Below are 19,819 nucleotides of genomic sequence, written 5' to 3'. Positions count from 1 at the left end.
TGTAATTTGCATTGACTTTAGGAATGTCTTTGACAAAGTCCTACATGAAAGTTTGGTCAAGAAGGTTCAGTCACTTGATATTCTTGATGAGGTAGTAAATTGGATTAGACATTGGCATTGCGAGAGAAGCCAGAAAGAGGTTTCCTTTCTGACTGAAGGCCTGTGACTAATGGTGTGCTGCAGGGGTTGGCGTTGGGTCCATTGTTTGTTATCTATAACAACATTGTTTGTTATTGTTTGTGGGTTAAGGGTGAAAGGTGAAATATTTAAGTGGAACATGAAGAGAAACTTTTAGAGGGTGGTGATGGTGGAATGAGCTGGATGTGGAAGTGGTGGATACAGATTCGAATTCAATGTTGAAGAGAAATTTGATGGGTATGTGGATGGGGGTTATGGAGGTCCAGATGCAGGATTATAGGACTAGGCAGATCAATAGTCTGATGGTCAGTGGAACTAAGCATGGACTAGATAGGCCAAAAGGCCTGTTTCAGTGTTGCACTGTTCTATGATTCTGTAAATGTGTTTTGTAACACGAGGGTTGCTCTATATTCAGTCATTAATGAATACCATGAAACATTTTATCATTATTATTATTATTGTTTATTTTTTCTCAGCACAAGCTGGTAAAACCTGAGGTATGGGCATAGCTAGCACACTCATTTCTCAATTAGAGCTTAAGCTATAGGAGCAGAATTAAGCCATATGGCCCTTCGAGTCTGCTCCACCATTTCATCATGGGTGATCCAGTTTTCCTCTCAGCCCAATCTCTTGACTACTCCCTGTACCCTTCATGTCCTGACCTATCAAGAATCTATCAACCTCTGCTTTAAATATGCATATAGACTTGGCCTCCACAGCTACCCATGCCAACAAATTCCACAGATTCACCACTCTCTAGCTAAAGAAATACCTTCTCATCTCCATTTTAAAAGGACGTCCCTCTATTCTAAGTCTGTGTCCTCTGGTCTTGGACACGCCCATCATAGGAAATATCCTTTCCATATCCACTCTGTCAAGGCCTTTCACCAATTGATAGGTTTCAATGAGGTCACCGCTCATTCTTCTGAATTCTAGTGAATACAGGCCCAGAGCCATCAGATGCTCTTCATATGACAAGCCATTCAATCCTGGAACTAATTTTGTGAACCTCCATTGAACCCTGCCCAGTTTCAGCAAATCCTTTCTCAGATAAATGGCCCAAACCTACTCCTAATACTCCAAGTGAGGCCTCGCCAACACTTTATGAATTTCAACAGTACATACTTGCTTTTATATTCTAGTCCTCTTGAAATGAGTGCTAACTTTGCATTGCCTTCCTCACCATAGACTCAACCTGCAAATTAACCTTTAGGGAATCCTGGCAAGTCCCTTTGCACTTCTGTTTTTTGTACTTTCTCTCCATTTGGAAAATAGTCAACCCTTTCATTTTTTCTACCAAAGTGCATGACCATACCCTTCCAGGCACTGTATTCCATCTGTCACTTCTTTGCCCATTCTCCTAATCTGTCTAAGTCCTTCTACAGCCTCTCGACTTTGGGATGATATCAGGTGTAGATATTACTGTCAGGACAATGTATACTCTGTTCTTGTACCAAAGTCTTTCAATTTCCTCTTTTAATTCAGCATATATTGTGGTGGTTATTAACAGCAGCTATAAAATGCTCTAAAAATGCAAGGGAGAACTGGTGTTAAGTTGATTTCTGTAAGTCATTCTTAACCTGAAGACCCATATGTCTAAATCTGAGAAATTCCTGTAAAAAAAAAATCCTATTTTCAGGGATCTATGCAGATTTACTTCAGGTGAATAAGTGGTTTTGATAGATAGATTCTTAACCTTACTGATTTCACAAGCTGGAAACAGCTGAAATTTAGAACAGACAGTTGAAAGTGAACATTTCACCAATGTTTCTTGTTTAAATTTCTAGTCACTACATCTAATCACAATATTTGTATTTTATCAGGGGGTAGATCATCCTCCTCGTTCTATACTGACACCAACTATCAGGTCATCGTACAGTGGTTCCACAGTCTCAAATCCAAAGGTAAAGTCCACTACAGTTTTATACGTCTACCTTGATTCATACTCCAAAGATGATATCTGCATTGCAATCTTTCCGTGGATTAACCTCATTTACCTTGATCTTTCTTTGGGTCATTTAGGACATGCTAAATGTTTTCATGGGAGTTTCCTCTGGTTAAGCATTTCCTCTGCACTTTTACTGTCAAAGGTCAGAGAAGGCTGGCACAATAGCACAGTGCTTTACAGTACCAGCAACTCGGGTTTAATTCTTATTGCTGCTGTAGGAGTGTGTACGTACTCCCCATGACGGTGTGGGTTTCCTCCGGGTACTCTGGTTTCCTCCAATTAGTAGGGTAATTGGTCATTGTAAATTGCCCAAGATAAGACGAGCATTAAATTGGGGATTACTGGGCGGCACAGCTGAGAGGGCTAGAAGGGCCTATTCCTCACTCTATCTTAATAAACAAATTAGAATCCTTGATGTCTATGCAGTGCGCACATATCCTTAGAAGCTCTACCAAGCAAAGTCTACACAATGAAAGCTTAATCCAAATCTTTTTTCAAAAATGCTGGTGTCTTCTTTAAAGTTGTATTCAAAGGAATTATGTATAATTTCATTCAGCCACTAAATTTTCCTGGGCCTTGGTGAGAAGATTTTGATAACAAACCCCCTTCCATCTCTTGGTCCAACCATCTTGTATTAAGGGTTAAAGGGGCTTAATAATACCATACAAACTATTTCAAAATTAGGTTAATTATTAAGCATCTATCTCTGTTATTCAGCAGTTCAAAATTTAATAACTTTGCTTTTTATGAATATTTATTCTCTCATTTTTTGTTTGAATTTTGTAGCCCAAAGCTCATCAGTTTGTTGTGAAGTCTTTTACTACACCAACGAAGTGCAATCAGTGTACATCTCTGATGGTTGGCTTAGTACGCCAAGGTTGCACGTGTGAAGGTGAGTCAACTCTGATGGTATCTTGTAACACCTATTATTATGAAACTGTATGCAGTACCAAAGTAATTGATTGACCATAATTTTGAAACGGTCAGATGTGCCGTATGAAGAAACCTTTAATATATCATAGATTTATAAGCTGCTATCTCAGCTTGTCTTCCTTTTTTTTTCTCTTCCTTTTTTATTGATGCTTTGTTTTTAGGTACACTCTTCTGCTTTTTTATGTTCTTGTGTTCAAGGACCGCTTCAGGACAAGTGCAAACAATGTGGGCCAAGACTACAATACTAAGGGAACAAGATGTTAAATGCTTCACAATATTGCAGAATTTGGATAGAGGGATTTTACAAAATGCCCATTTCTTAGCACTCACTGACCTACATTGTCTTTTGAACTAGCAACATGCCAAGTTTTGAAGTTTTCATTCTGGTTCATGTATCCCTCTGTAACTTCACCTTCCCTTCCCTTGAGATCTCCACCATACCTCTGCTCTCTTCCAGTTAAGGCCTCTTGCGCAATTATGCCTTCAGCTTCCAAGGTTCATTCTCTCTTAACTATATCCATCTTTCCCTATACTCCTCCAGCTGTCTACTCCCAAACGTTAAGGTTCTTCTTAACCTCTTTGGTCAATCTTTTGGTCATCTGTCTTAACATTTCCTGAAGTAGTTTTGTTAATCGCATCTTGTAAACTTTTGTGGTGCTCTATGCTAATGCATATTATTTGGTCATGGGCATGTAAGACTAATTATAGTTTTGTATTTTTTTTAGTTTGTGGTTTCTCATGCCATGTCACCTGTGCCGACAAAGCACCGGCTGTTTGCCCCATTCCACCTGACCAAACAAAGGGTCCACTGGGGATAGATCCACAGAGGGGAATTGGAACTGCCTATGAGGGCCATGTTCGGGTAAGGAAAATTCCATATACGAGTCTTGTCCTTGTGAACACAGGTAGACATATCCCATTGAAACTTCATTTGGGGAAAAAGTTTACAAAAAGCTTTGCATTTCATTATAATCTATCAGTGTGTGCAATAATCTTGTATTGGGTCTTCAGTGTTTAGTTTTTGATACAGAAGTCGGTGTGAGTTGGTCATAACTTAAGGAAATGTATGAGACTCTTGGTGAACCATGTGAGCTCTGTGATTATATATTTGAAGTTCCATCATTCAGAGAAAGGCTACAACAAATGTCCTGTCTGGCTGTGTAGATAGATTTTTGAAAATGCTGTGACACAGTTAGTCTCTTCTATTTAAAAACAAATTTAACTGTCTCACCCGCAAATTCAACTTGGCAACCAAGAATTGGAAGGAAATGTAGGATTGCTGCATTTGTGGCTCACTCATGACACGCCGGATACATCAATAAGACCTGAAGGGCTTCTCAATACACCAAATGGACCAGACTGCAATTTCAAAGAGGACAAAAGGTGGGAGAGGGTCTCTGTTTCATTATAAATTCTTCGTGGTGCTCAGACAGTGATCTTGTTGCACGAATTTCCTCAACCTGCAACATATAATGATTAAATGCCACCCATTCTACTTGCCATGAGAGTTCTCCTCTGATCCTGACCGTGTTTACGTGCTGCCAAAGGCTGGTGTTAAGCAAACACTCAAGGTATTGAGTGCAGCTACAAGCAAACAAAAAGCAGCTTATTGTAATGCATTCAACTCATTGCTGAGGACTTCAAACAGTCTTATTTGAAGAAATCTCTAGCCAATTGTCATTAACATATCACCTGCAGGACAAGAGGTCCCAATACACTTGACCACTTTTATACTATGATTAGGAATGCCTACTGTTCAATTTCTAGACAGCATTTTGGAAAACCTGACCTTCTGACTGTCCTCTTTGAACAACAACACATGGAAGGATCTTCATGAACTCCCACACTCTGAAAGCGCTGTGATTTCAGTCTCTGAGGTCAATGTGAGAGCATCCTTCAAGAGTGTGAACTCACAGAAGGTACCTGGCCAAATACTGAAGACCTGTGCTGATCAACTGGCAAGAGACTTTACTGATACCTTTAACCTCTCGCTTCAGCAATTTGAAATACTCACCTGCTTCAAACAGGCTTCAATTATACCGGTGCCTATGAAAAGAGCTTGGTAACCTGCCTCAATGACTATTGTCCAGTAGCACTTACATCCACTGTGATGAAGTCCTTTGGGAGGTTGGTGATGAAGCACGTTAACTCCTGCCTGAGAAGTGACTTAGATCTGCACCAGTTTGCCTACCGTCACATAGGTCAACAGCAGATGCCATTTCATTAGCTCTTCGCTCAACCCTGGAAAATCTGGAGCGTGAAGTTGCATACTTCAAGATGCTCTTCATTGACTACAGCTCTGCATTCAGTGCTATCATCCCCTCAGAACTCATCAATAAGCTTCAAGACCTTGGCCTCAATATCTCCTTGTGCAATTGGATCCTCAATTTCCCCAGTCACTTCAGATTGATAGCATCTTTTCCACAATCTCCATCAGCACAGGTACGCCACAAGGCTGTGTGCTTAGCTCCTTGCTCTACTTGCTTTATATTTATAACTGAGGCTAAGCACAGCTCCAAAGCCATATTTAAATTTGCAGATGACACCACTGTTGTGGGCCAAATCAAAGGAAGTGACAAATCAGCATTTAGGAGGGAGATTGAAAATCTGGTTGACTGATACCATAACAACAGCCTCTCACTCAATGTCAGCACTTCCAAGGAACTGATTATTGACTACAGGAGGAGGAAACCAGGGGTCTATGGGTCAGTCCTCATTGGGGGATGAAAGGTGGAGAGGGTCAGTAACTTTAAATTCCTCAGCATTATCATTTCAGAGTATCTGTCCTGGGTTCAGCACTTACAAAGAAAGCATGGTAGCACCTCTACTTTCTTAGAAGTATATGAAGATTCAGCATGACATCTAAAACTTTGACAAGCTTCTTTAGATGTGCAGTGAAGAGTTTACTTACTGGTTGCATCACGGACTGATATGGAAACATCAATGTACTTGAACAGAAAATCCTACTAAAAGTAGTGGGTACAGCCCAGTCCATCATGGGTAAAGCCATCCCACCATTGAGCACATCTACCAAGCACATCACAGGAAAGCAGCATCCATTATCAAGAACCCCACCGTCCAGGCTATGCTCTCTTCTTGCTGTTGCCATCAGGAAGGAAGTACAGGAGCCTCAGGATCCACACCACCCGGTTCAGGAAAAATTATTACCCTCAGCCATTAGGCTCTTGAACAAAAGAAGATAACTTCACTCAATTTAACTCACCCAACACTGAACTGTATACACACACACACACACGGACTGACTTTCAAGGACTTTTCATCTCTTGTTCTTGATATTTAATGCTTATTTATTTATTATTATTATTATTATTACTTTCATTAGTTCTATTGTGTTGCTTTGTATTTACTATGAATGCCTTGAAGAAAGCGATTCTCAAGTTTGTGTATGGTGGCATATATGTACTTTGATAATAAATTTACTTTGAAGAAGATAGTGTGCTAACCAATCAAGATATAGTACAACCTAAAGGAATTGATTAAAAGCTTCATAAAAAGTTTGAAGTAATTGTGAGTTTAAATGAACTTCCCCTACTCAAGTTACCTAAGGCAATGGTTTGGACACCAGGCCTCAATGACCTAGATCCCAACCCCAACTTTATTTCTTTAAATTTATTTCTGGGCACACCTTAGGGATGTTGCCAAGAGCCATCAGGGTGATCAGCATCAAAATGCCAAACGAATTACACCAAATTTGAATTTTCCTTATTTCCCAAAGAGATGGCACAGTTGTTGAAGAGGAAATTAGGCACAAAAGAGCATGATGAAGGGTGGATAGAAATAATCAACTAGTATGCTTCAGCCATTATGATAGGGCACACCTATTGGACCTGCCCATCAATTTCTTATGTTCATAAATGCAAATCAAAATGCTTCCTCCTATGGAATACTTACTCATCCTCATTCCCAACTCTTTTAAAAAAACTAATGAATGCTTTATTTCTAGGTACCTAAACCAGCTGGGGTGAAGAAAGGCTGGCAGAGGGCACTGGCTGTGGTTTGCGATTTCAAGATCTTTTTGTACGACATAGCAGAAGGCAAGACATCTCAGCCAAGTGTGGTCGTTAGCCAAGTTATTGATATGAGGTTTGTGCAAGTCACACTCCCTCTTTTAGTGTTTTCATCTATATCTCTATGGTCAAAGAGACCATACCAGGCAACCCCGACCGCCCCCTCCCCTACCCACTTTGCTTCCCATGTGATGGGGTCTTAACCTGTCTGTCAAATTCTGTGTCACCAGAATGAAAATTGGTGTGTTATTGTCACATCTACCAAGATACAGTGAAAAGCTTGTTTCCATACTATTCGTACAGATCATTTGATTACAATAGCGTATTGAGGTAGTACGAAGTAAAACAGACAGACAAACAGACATACTTTATTGATCCCGTGGGAAATTGGAGGGAAACATTCAGTAGTCTTTCAACAGCTGGGTATAAGCTGTTTTTGAGCCTGATGGTATGTGCTTTCAGGCTTCTGTGTCTTCTGCCCAATCAATGGGAGTGGGGAGAAGAGAAAATGTCTGGGGTGGGTGGGATCTCTGATTATGCTGGATGCTTTACTGAAATCATGAGAAAGATAGACAAATATCTTTACATACAGATGAACAGTGCCTATAAAAAGCATTCCACCCCAGCTTGGAAGTTTTCATGTTTTATTGTTTTACAACATTGTATCACAGCGAATTTGATTTGGCTTTTTTCCAAACTGAACAACAGAAGGAGCCTTGTAACAAAGTGAAAACAGATCTTTACAAAGTGATCTAAATTAATTGCAAATATAAAATATAAAATAATTGATTGCATAAGTATCCATCCCCTTTAATATGACACACCAAATCATCACTGGTGCAGCCAATGGGTTTTAGAAGTTGTGTAATTAATTAAATGGAGATCACCAGTGTGCAGTCGCGGTGTTTCAATTGATTGTGGTAAAAATACACCTGTGTCTGGAAGGTCCAACTGCTGGTGAGTCAGTATCCTGGGAAAAGCTACACCATGAAGACAAAAGAACACTCCAAGCAACTCTGCGAAATGATTATTGAAAAGCATGAGTCAGGATATGGATGCAAGAAAGTTTCCAAGTCACTGAATATCCATTGGAGTGCAGTTAATCATCAAGAAATGTATAGAATTTTGCACAACTGTAAACCTGCCATGAGCAGGCCATCCTCAAAACCTGAGTGACTGTGCAAGAAGGGGACTAGTGAGGGAAGCCACCAAGACAACTCTAGAGGATGGGAATGACTGCAAGTACAACAACTGTTGTCTGGGTACTTCACCCATCACAGCTTTATAGAGATCGGCAAAGAGAAAGCTACTGTTGGAAAAACTCAAATGAAATCTAAGCTAGAGTTTGCCAGAAGGCATGTGATAGACTCTAAGGTCAGCTGGAAGAAGGTTCTATGGTCTGACGAAAGCAAAATTGAGCTTTTTGGCCATCAGACTAAACGGTATGTTGAACATAGGCCAAACACCACACATAGAAACATAGAAATGCACTGCCGGCAACGGTGGTGAAGGCAGATACAACAGGGTCTCTTAAGAGACTCCTCGATAGGTACACGGAGCTTCGAAAACCCTAGGTAATTTCTAAAGTATGTACGTGTTCGGCACAGCATTGTGGGCTGAAGGGCATGTATTGTGCTGTAGGTTTTCTATGTTTCTATCTCTGATCCACAGTGCCACTCCCCATATCTTTTCCCCCCTCCCTATCCTTTCTGAAACATCTAAAGCTTGGCACCCTTAAGTAGCCATTCCTGCCCCTGAGCTATCCAAGTCTCTGTAATGGCCACAACATCATAGCTGCAAGTACTGATCCACGCTCGAAGCTCACCTGCTTTGTTCACGATACTGCTTGCATTAAAATGGACACATCTCAAACTGTCAGTCTGAGTGCATACCTTCTCTATCACCTGCCTATCCTTCCTCTCACACTGCCTCCAACCTTTCTCTGTTTGTGAGCCATCCGCCCCTTCCTCCGTCTCTTCAGTTCAGTTTCCACCCCGCAGCAATTCTAGTTTAAACTCTCTCTGCCAGGGTATCAGTCCCCCTCAGATTCAAGTGCAACCATTCCTCACTGTACAGGTCATGCCTACCTCAAAAGAGTTCCCAATGATCCACAAATCTGAATCCCTGACTCCTGCTCCAATCTCTCAGCCACGCATTTATCTACCACTTCACCCTATTTCTATTCTTCACAAGTAACTTACCTTGCCTCAACCAGTTATCACCGAAGCCCTGTTGAGCCAAAGCCCTCCTAATCTGACTCCCTGTACACTGGGCCCGCTCTATAAAGCTGTCTTCTTTTAAAATTCTTTCCGCTGATCTAACTCGCTGACGTCCAGGTGCCTGCTCAGTAGTGCCTCATCAAACAGATACCATCCCTACCATGAAGCATGGTGGTGGTTGCATTGTGCTGTAGGGATCCTTCACTGCAGCCTTCCCTGGAAGGCTTGTAAATGTAGAGGGTAAAATGAATGCAGCAAAATACAGGGAAATTCTGGAGGGAAACCTGATATAGTCTTCAAGAGAACTATGACTTGGGAGAAGATCTGTTTTCCAGCAAGACAATGATGCCAAGCATAAAGCCAAAGCTACACAGGAAAGGCTTAAAAACAACAAAGTTAATGTCCTGGAGTGGTCAAGTCAGTGACCAGACCTCAATCGAATTGAGAATTTTTGGCAGGGCTTGAAAAGGGCTGTTCACTCACAATCCCCGTGCATTCTGACAGAGCTTGAGTAGTTTTTTAAAGAAGAATGGGGTTAAATTTTTTAGTCTTTCCTTTTTGAATTAAAGTTTCTATTTCATTGGGTTTCAGTAATAACATTGTTTGACCTAACTTTTCTCTTAAATAAGCCCTTAGTTGAAAGTAACAAAAAAGAGTGTTGTTTGATACTTTATATTTATTCTTTAATTGATCGAATGACATTAATATACCTCCTTCAAAACAATCTCCTATATATCTAATCCCTTTTGGAAACCAATTATATAAAAGTTGATTATAAATCGGATACATATTTAAGTATAGATTGTTGGAAGAAAGAAATTTATGGCTGTATTCCACTTGAAAAAATTACTTATAATTTAAGAGATAAATATGAAACATTTTTGAAAATTTGGCGCCCTTATTTACAAAAGACAGGATTAAATATATAGGCGCTCCGAAGATGAAATAATTGGTTACTTGGGGAAAGAAATAAATATATATACTAAAGTTATTACGAACTCCGTGGAGCATTTGGGGATCTTCTAATATCCAGGCATTCCTTTTTTTTTCTTTTTCTTTTTTCTTTCAATAGGGATGTTAGGGGGGAGGGGTTAAGGGGAGGGGGGATGGGTAACACATATTTTCTTTTTCACACACTTTTATTCTGTAACTATTTGAAAACACAATAAAAAAAAGTTTTTAAAAAAAAAAGAATGGGGGAAAATTACAGGGTCCAAATATTCAAAGCTGATAGAGACCTATCCACACAGACTCAAGGCTGTAATTGCCTCCAAACATGCATCTACTAAATACTGACTTGAAAGAGGATGAATACTTGTACAACAATTATTTTGTGCTTTATACTTATAATTAATTTAGATCATTTTGTAGAGAACTGTTTTCACTTTGACACAAAAGAGTCTTTTTCTGTTAATCAGTGTCAAAAAAGTGAAATTGAATCCACTGTGATTCAATGTTATAAAACAATAAAATATGAAAACTTCCAAGGGTTCAGGTGAATACCTTTTATGGGCACTGTATTTCCCCACAGCAACTTTTCAGTGTTTGCATGCTTATTAGGATTAGCACTTTAACAGTGTACCTTGTACTCTACGGTGTCCCAGAATCTTTCATGTGGATGTCTGTTACATTTAGTAATATGATATTGTGGGTTAATCAGTCAATCAAATCTCTATATTTCATATTTTCTGTATTTCCTTGCAACATCGATTGAGAACATTCAGCCCATTGAGTATATGACAACACATAGGCCAATCCCATTATTGCATTAATTTTCCCTATAACTTATTCTCTCAGCATTCTCATCAGCTCATTCCAGATTCTACCAGTTACCTATGTGCTGAGGACAATATACAACAAGCAGTCAGTTAACCTACCAACCCACACATCTTTGGGATATTGCAGGAAACTTTAGGGAGAATGTGCACACTCCACATAGCAGCTTGAGATCAGGATCAAACATGGGTCACTGGAGCTGTGAGGCAGCTATTTACTATTTGCACCAGTGTGCAAACCACTTGACAGTAAAGTGGGAGTGGAAGGGTTAAAAGGTTATTAGGAAATCTGTTCAAAACTCAAAGAAAACATATTTCCTAATAGCCTTTCATGAAACCTTACTGTTTGTGAAGCCCCTCTAAAGAAAAATGTAGGGTTCTGTGGGAGGGAAGGGCTAGATTCATCTTAGAGTAAGTTAAAAGGTCAGCACAACATCGTGGGCCAAAGGCCCTATACGGTGCAGTTCTTAATCTAATTGCAATGATGCTTAAGCATTTGAATCTATATGACCTTCAAAAAATTGATTTGTTGTTCTTTGGAAGTTAGATACCAAATTTGGACATAAAACAGTTAATCTTTCCATGGTAACTTAGCAGATCTCAAGTGTGATGATAAGACAAAAGTTTGTCTCTTTGTTCTTGACGTAATTGAAAATGAGCCAGGATCCTGAGTGTCATCCTATCTCCTGGTGTGCCACCTGGAAAAGGTATAATCAGTAGTGCTGTCCAGGTCCCCATGGTAAAATGGTATGAATGCACACTGAGTACTCACAGTGAGATGCTGGAAGGATATTCTTTCCTTTAAAGTTATGTCAAGTATTTTTGACACTCTTAGGGTCATTTAAAGAAAGGAATTCATAAATTGTGTATTTGTCTTCAGCTTAGAGTCATTCAGAGGATGGGGAACCAGGGCTGACAAAGGAGGTCGCTGACAGCATAAAAGGAAAAGAGAGGGCATGCAATATAGCAAAAATTAGGAAAAGGATTGGGAAGCTTTTATAAACCTACAGAAAGCAACTAAAAATGCAATAAGCAAAGAAAAGATGTAATATGAATGTAAACCAGCCAATAATATAAAAGAAGATGCCAAAAGGATTTTCATATGTAAAAAGAGTAAAAGAGAGGTGAGAGTGGATATTGGACCATTAGAAAATGATGCTGGGGACATAGTAAAAGGGGACAAGGAAATGATGGAAGTATTTTGAGTCATTCTTCACTGAGGAAAACACCAGAATTCTGCCAGAAATTCAAGAGTGCCAAGGGCAGAAGTGCATGTAGTTGCTATTACTAAGGCAAAAGTGCTAAAGCAGCTGAAAGCTCTGAAGGTAGGTAAGTCAGCTGGAACAGATGGTCTTACACCTTTGGATTCTGAAAGAGATAGCTGAAGAGGTTGTAGAGGCCATAGGTAGTGATCTTCCAAGAATCACTAGATTCTGGAATGGTTCTGGAGTACTGGAAAATTGCAAATGACACTACACTCTTCAAGAAGGGAGGGAAGCAAAAGAAAGGAAATTAGAGGCCAGTTAGTCTGTCTTTAGTGATTGGGAAGATGTTGGAGTCCACTATTAAAGATGAGATTTCAAGCAACTTGGAGGCACATAATAATGTAGGCCAAAATCCACATGTTTTCCTTAAGGGCAAATTTTGCCTGGTGTATCCAGTGGAATTCTTGGAGTAAATAATAGGCAAAATAGACAAAGGAGTAAGTCAGTAGATATTGTTTACTTGGATTATCAGAAGGCCTTTGACAAGGTGCTGCTGCTAAACAAGATAAAACCCCATGGTATTTCAGGAAAAATACTAGCATGGATAGAAAATCGGCTGACTGGCAAAAGGCAAGTTGGAAATAAAGAGAACCTTTACTGTCTGGCTGCCAGTGACTAGTCGTGTTCCACAAGGGTCATTGTTGGGACTGCTTCTTTTCATGTTATACATCAATGATTTGGATGATAGTTTTGTGGCCAAGTTTGCAGATGATATGAAGATAGGTGGAGGGGCAGGTAGTGTTGAGGAAGCCGGAAGCAGGACTGCAGAAGGACTTGGGCACATTGGGAGAATGGGCAAATAAGTGGCAGATGGAATATAGCATAGGAAAGTGTATGGTCATGCACATTGGTCAAAGGAATAAAGATGTAGACTATTTTCTAACTGGGGAGAAAATTCAGAAATCAGAGGTGCAAAGGGACTTGGGAGTCTTCGTGTAGGATTCTGCAAAGGTTAGCTTACAGGTGAGTCCATTGTAAGGAATGCAAATACACTGATATAGGAGCAGAATTAGGCCATTCGACCCATAGTCTGCAGCACCATTCCATTATGGCTGATTTATTAACCCTCTCAACCCCATTCTTCTGCCTTCTCCCAATAACCTTTGACAACCTGATTCTCAAGAAACTTATCAACCTCCACTTTAAATATATTCAATGACTTGGTCTCCACTGCCACCTGTGGCAATGAATTCCACAGTTTCACTACCCTTTGGCCAAAAAAATTCCTCCTCATTTCTGTTCAAAATAGGCATACCTCCTGTCTAACACTCCTATACGTTAGCCCTCTCATGAACCTTCTTTGGATCCTCTTCAATAACAGCATGTCTTTTCTTAGATAAGGGGCCCAAAACTGATTATAACACTCCCAAGTGTGGTCTAACCAATGACTTACCAGTCCTCCACATTACATCCTTGCTCTTACATTCTATTCCTCTTGAAATTAATGCATTTGCATTTGCATTTGCCTTCCTTATCATTGACTCAACCTGTAAGTTTACCTTTAGGGAATCTGCACTAGGGCTTTAAGTCCCTTTGATTTTTAAATTTTCTCCCTATTTAGAAGATAGTTTACACCTTTATTCCTCCTACCAAAATGCATGATCATACACTGTTCTACACTAAATTCTATCTGCCAATGTTAGTGTTCATTTCGAGAGGACTAGACTATAAAAGCAAGGATGTAATGCTGAGACTTTATCAGGCATTTGTCAGACCATAGTTGGAGTATTGTGATGGCTCTGATTCTGTACCATCTGGAGTTCAGAAGAATGAGGAGGAATATCATTGAAACCCCATCGAATATTGAAAGGTTGAGATAAAGTCAATGTAGGGAGTATGTTACCTTTGATGGGGAAGTCTATGACCAGAGGGCATAACCTCAGAATGCAAAGACGACAATCAGAACAGAGATGATAAAAGAATTTCTTCAGCCGTAGAGTGGTGAATTTGTGGAAGTCATTGTTAGAGATGTCTGTGGATATATTTAAGGCAGAGGTTCATAGGATCTTGATTAGTAAAGGTGTCAAAGGTTAGAGGGAAAAGGCAAGAGAATAAAGTTGAGAGGGATAATAAATCAGCTATGATGGAATGGAGGAGGAGACGCGATTGGCCAATGGCCTAATTCTGTTCCCATGTTTTATGGTCTAACATACTGTTTCCCAACAAACCGTTTAATCTGCTAGTGTTTTAACCATAGACATCTAAGCCTGTGTTATCGATGTGCAGTTGCAAAAATAAGTTTGTGAACCCTTTGCAGTTATCTGGTTATTGCATTAATTACTCATAAAGTGTGGACTGGTCTTCATCTAAGTCACTATAATAGACAAACATCATCTGACTAAACTAATAACACACAAAGAATTGTGCTTTTCATGTCTTTATTGGACATATTGTTTAATCATTCATAATCCAGACTTGAAAATGTTTGTGAACCTTTTTATGTCACAACTGGTAGAACCTCCTTTAGCAGCAGTAACCTCTACCAAATGTTTCCTGCAGTTGCTGATCAGATTTGCACAACGGCGAGTAGGAATTTTAGACCATTCCTCCATACAAAACTGTTACAGGTCATCACTATTTCTGGGCTACCTTGTGCGAACAACCCTGTTCAAGTCATGCCGCAGTATCTCAACTGTGTTAAGATCTGGACTCTGACAGCCATTCCAAAACATGATTTTTCTTTTTAAACCATTGTGTTGTTGATTTACTCTTGTGTTTCAGATCATTGCCTTGTTGCATCATCCAACTTCTGTTAAGCTTCAGATGACAGATCACTACTCTGACACTATTCTGTAAAATCTCTTGATACAATTTTGAATTCATTGTTCCCTCAATGAATTCAAGCTGTCCAGGCCCTGAGGCAGCAAAACAGCTCCAAACCATGATGCTCCTTCCACCATGCTTCACAGTTGGGATGAGGTTTTGGTGTACAGTGCCCTTTCCCCTCCAAACATAGCTGTGTGCACTTCTGCCAAAAAGTTCAAATTTTATCTCATCTGTCCACAGAACATTGTTCAGAAGTGTTGTAGAACATCCAGGTGGTCTTTTGCAAATTTGAGACATACAACAATGTATTTTTTGGACAGCAGTGATTTCCTCCATGATGTCCTTCCAGGAACACAATTCTTGTTCAGTGTTTTTCTTATAGTGGACACCTGAACAGAAATTTTAGCAAGTTCTAGAGATTTCCATAGGTCTTTTGCTGTTACCCCTTTTGTTCTTTTGCACCTCCTTCAGCATTACACATTGTGCGCTTGGTGTGATCTTTGCAGGATGCACACTCCTAGGGAGAGTAGCAACAGTACTGAAATTCCTCCATTTGTAGACAATTTCTCTTCCTGTGGACTAATGAAACTTGGGTCTTCAGAAATGCTTTTGTAGCTTTTTCCGGCTTCATGCACCTCTACAATTCTTCTTCAAGGTACTCTGAAAGATGTTTTGATCGAGGTGTGGTGCACATAAATAGATCTTTCTTGAGAAGAAACAGCATTGCATGTTGTGCTCTTGGTATGATCATTGCAGGATGCCCACACCTAGGAGAGTAGCAACAGTACTGAATTTCCTCCATTTGTAGACAATTTTCGTACTGTGGACTGATGGAACACTCACGTCTTTTCCAGCTTCATGTATATCTTCAATTCTTTTTCTAAGGTCCTCTTAAAGTTGTTTTGATCAAGGCATGGTGCACATAAACAGATCTTTCTTGAAAAGGTTAGACTGTATCAGTAACCTGTCAAATGTGACAGTGGGAAAGTGTGTATGGAACCGGAGGAAATAGCAGAGGTACTTAATGAGTACTTTACTTCAGTATTCACTATGGAAAAGGCTCTTGTTAATAATAGAGACGACTTGCAGTAGATTGAAAAGCTTGAGCATGTAGATATTAAGAAAGAGGATGAGCTGGAGCTTTTGGAAAGCATCAAGTTGGTAAGTCGCCGGGACAGGTTGAGATGTACCCCAGGCTACTGTGGGTGGCAAGGGAGGAGATTGCTGAGCCTCTGGTGATGATCTTTGCATCATCAATGAGGACGGGAGAGGTTCCAGAGGATTGAAGGGTTGCAAATGTTGTTCCTTTATTCAAGAAAGGGAGTAGAGATAGCCCAGGAAATTATAAACCAGTGAGTCTTACCTCAGTGGTTGGTAAGTTGATGGAGAAGATCCTGAGAGGCAGGATTTATGAACATTTGGAGAGGCATAATATGGTCAGGAATGGTCAGCGTGGCTTTGTCAAAGGCAGGTCATGCCTTACGAGCCTGATTGAATTTTTGAGGATGTGCCTAAACATATTGATGAAGGAAGAGCAGTAGATGTAGTGTATATGGATTTCAGCAAGGCATTGATAAGGTACCCCATGCAAGGCTTATTGAGAAAGTAAGGAGGCATGGGATCCAAGAGGACCTTGCTTTGTGGATCTAGAACTGGCTTGCCCACAGAAGACAAAGAGTGGTTGTAGACGGGTCATATTCTGCATGGAGGTCGGTCAGCAGTGGGGTGCCTCAAGGATCTGTTCTGGGACCCTTCATGATTTTTATAAATGACCTGGATGAGGAAGTGGAGGGATGGGTTAGTGAGTTTGCTGATGACACAAAGATTGGAGGTGTTGTGGATAGTGTGGAGGGCTGTCAGAGGTTACAGCGGGACATTGATAGGATGCAAAACTGGGCTGAGAAGTGGCAGATGGAGTTCAACCCAGATAAGTGTGAAGTGGTTCATTTTGGTAGGTCAAATATGATGGCAGAATATAGTATTAATGGTAAGACGCTTGGCAATGTGGAGGATTAGAGGGATCTTGGGGTCTGAGTCCACAGGACGCTCAAAGCAGCTGCACAGGTTGACTGTGTGGTTAAGAAGGCATACGGTGTATTAGCCTTCATCAATCGTGGAATTGAATTTAGGAGCCGAGAGGTAATGTTGCAACTATATAGGACCCTGATCAGACCCCACTTGGAGTACTGTGCTCAGTTCTGGTCGCCTCACTACAGGAAGGATGTGGAAGCCATAGAAAGGGTGCAGAGGAGATTTACAAGGCTGTTGCCTGGATTGGGGAGCATGTCTTATGAGGATAGGTTGAGTGAACTTGGCCTTTTCTCCTTGGAACGACAGAGGATGAGAGGTGACCTGATAGAGGTGTATAAGATGTTGAGAGGAGTTGATCATGTGGATAGTCAGAGGCTTTTTCCCAGGGCTGAAATGGTTGCCAAAAGAGGACACAAGTTTAAGTGCTGGGGAGTAGGTACAGAGGAGATGTCAGGGGTAAGTTTTTTACTCAGTGGTGAGTTCGTGGAATGGGCTGCTGGCAAAGGTGATGGAGGCAGATATGATAGGGTCTTTTAAGAGACTATTGGATAGGTACGTGGAGCTTAGAAAAATAGAGGGCTATAGGTAAGCCTAGTAATTTCTAGGGTAGGGGCAGATTCGGCACAACCTTGTGGGCCAAAGGGCCTGTATTGTGCTGTAGGTTTTCTATGTTTCTAACCTAACTTTGTGTGTCTTTTTTATAGGGCAGGGCACTTTTACAATCCACACCTCCAATCTCACTGGAACACCTAACATAGCTTTTGTAGAAGGCATTGCCCCAGAGGTTCACATGCTTTTTTGAACCTAGACTGTGATTGTTTAAATGGTGTACTCAGTATTGACGAGAAGAAGTACAATTGTTTGTCTGTTATTAGTTTCAGCAGATTGTGTTTGTCTATTTTCTTTTGTAATTCAAATTTTTTATTATTATTTATTCTTATTTTACAAAGCAGCACAGCATATCATAGAGCAGATACAGTACAGCATAGTTATACAGTTATCCCATGACAGGAAAACATATAAAACTAAGAAACTGAAAAAAACTTCTAATTTAAGTTTAAATTAACATACAATCAAAATTGATCCCACGCGTCTTGCACTTTACCCTCACTGTTAATTTTTCCCAACATGTATTCATATGATGAAATCTTAACCATTTCCTCAGTCCATTCCCTCACAGTGGGACATCTGGGTTTTTTCTAGTTTTGCAATATAATTCTTGCAGCTGTGATGAGACCCACCTTTAAAATACCGTAGATGTCGGATTATAAGCCGCTACTTTTTTCCCACATTTTGAACAGCTTTGAACACTGCGGCCTTTACTACGGTGCGGCTAATGCATGATTTTTTTTCATGCCGCTAAAAACATTTTGCCTCGTAACAGTAGACCAATAAAATTGATGAGTAGTTCACAGAGGTCCAATGAAATTGTACGATAAATCAAGCGCACTTTCACAATTAAATTATTGTAAATCAGTCATTTGTACTCACCCTCATCAACATGGAAAACACTCGAAGAAAAGCATTGTGCTGCCTTTATGGCAGTTATTTAGTTTATAATATTTTCGCTTAGTAATTCATTTGTTAGTATTTTCTAGTTAAAGTTAGAAGTACTACATCCCGGGATACTATGACGTCACATCCGGTTTCGCCACGTCTTGTGGGAAATACCGGTTTGCGATAAACGGGAAGGTGGGGGGGAGCGGCATTAGACCCGATCGAAAACGCTGCTTTTAAGTTAAAGGCGATCAATAACTTTTCCTGGTAGGCTGCAGTATATATTTTTTTTACCAGTCCTAAGGAGATATTGGAATGTTGTTCGTGCACTGTTCAGTAAAAAAGTATACGCAACGTAATTTGTGTGTTACCGATACGTATGTATATTTAAAAGTAGCCGTGTTAGAGGCACGGTTTGAAAAAAAGCATTTGCAATATGTATTTGTTTATGTTACCATATGGATTTAATTAAAAGTTAAAAAATCCTCACGTGTAGTATCTTTCTGTGTAAATATCTCATATTACAACGTGGGACACCTGCGGCCTAAAATCCGGTGCGGCTTGTACAAGTACAAAATTGATTTTCTTTCTAAAATTAGAGCCAGCGGCTTTTAATCAGGTGCGCTCTGTAGTGCAAAATCTACGGTAGTAAATTTGTCACTGTTTACATTAGGTATCATTGTCCTATCACCCAGGAGACAAAGCCGTGGGCACAAGGGCAGTGTAGGACCCGACCAATTCCCCAACAAATCAAGAACTTTGCACCAAAATGGACGAACCATGGAACACTCCCAAATCATGTGAAAATATGTGCCCACCTCATTTTTACATTTTCAGCATAAATGATTATCAACAATCCCCATTTTGTAGAGTCTAGTTGGTGTCCAATAATATCTGTGTACTGTCTTATACTGAATAATACTCTCTCTTCCCTAATATGTCTACCCACACTTGATAAAATATTTGACCACTTGTGTTTGTCTATTATTGAGACTTAGATGAAGATCAGACCACATTTTATGAATAATTAATGCTGAAAACCAGGTAATTGTAAAGGGTTCACAAACCTTTTCTTACAACTGTATGCCTTCTTGCCATGGTAGAGCAGTGGTTCGCATGACACTATTACAGCTCCAGGAGTTGGAGTTCGGAGTTCAGTCGCAGCGTCCTCTGTAAGTAGTTTGTATGTTCTCCCCATGGAATGTGTGGGTTTTCTCCA

The 19,819-nt window shown here is 40.1% G+C and overlaps 1 protein-coding gene across 10 annotated transcripts in view; it reads left to right on the top strand.

Annotated features, from left to right (window-relative positions):
• Nucleotides 1–19,819, top strand: part of LOC140733174 (serine/threonine-protein kinase MRCK alpha-like) — a 575,430-nt gene that overhangs the window by 497,033 nt on the left and 58,578 nt on the right. For all 10 annotated transcript variants that reach the window (XR_012100237.1, XM_073056117.1, XM_073056119.1 and 7 more), the window contains 4 exons: nucleotides 1,962–2,042; nucleotides 2,873–2,978; nucleotides 3,745–3,881; nucleotides 6,984–7,123. Coding sequence is in view for 9 of the 10 variants with exons in the window: in XM_073056117.1 (XP_072912218.1) it covers nucleotides 1,962–2,042; nucleotides 2,873–2,978; nucleotides 3,745–3,881; nucleotides 6,984–7,123 (464 nt within the window). In the remaining variant the exon portion in view is untranslated. The remainder of the gene's footprint in view (nucleotides 1–1,961; nucleotides 2,043–2,872; nucleotides 2,979–3,744; nucleotides 3,882–6,983; nucleotides 7,124–19,819) is intronic.

This window comes from Hemitrygon akajei, chromosome 9 (genome assembly GCF_048418815.1).
Source record: "Hemitrygon akajei chromosome 9, sHemAka1.3, whole genome shotgun sequence".
Taxonomy (NCBI): domain Eukaryota; kingdom Metazoa; phylum Chordata; class Chondrichthyes; order Myliobatiformes; family Dasyatidae; genus Hemitrygon; species Hemitrygon akajei.
This window is presented reverse-complemented; position numbering and strand designations above follow the sequence as displayed.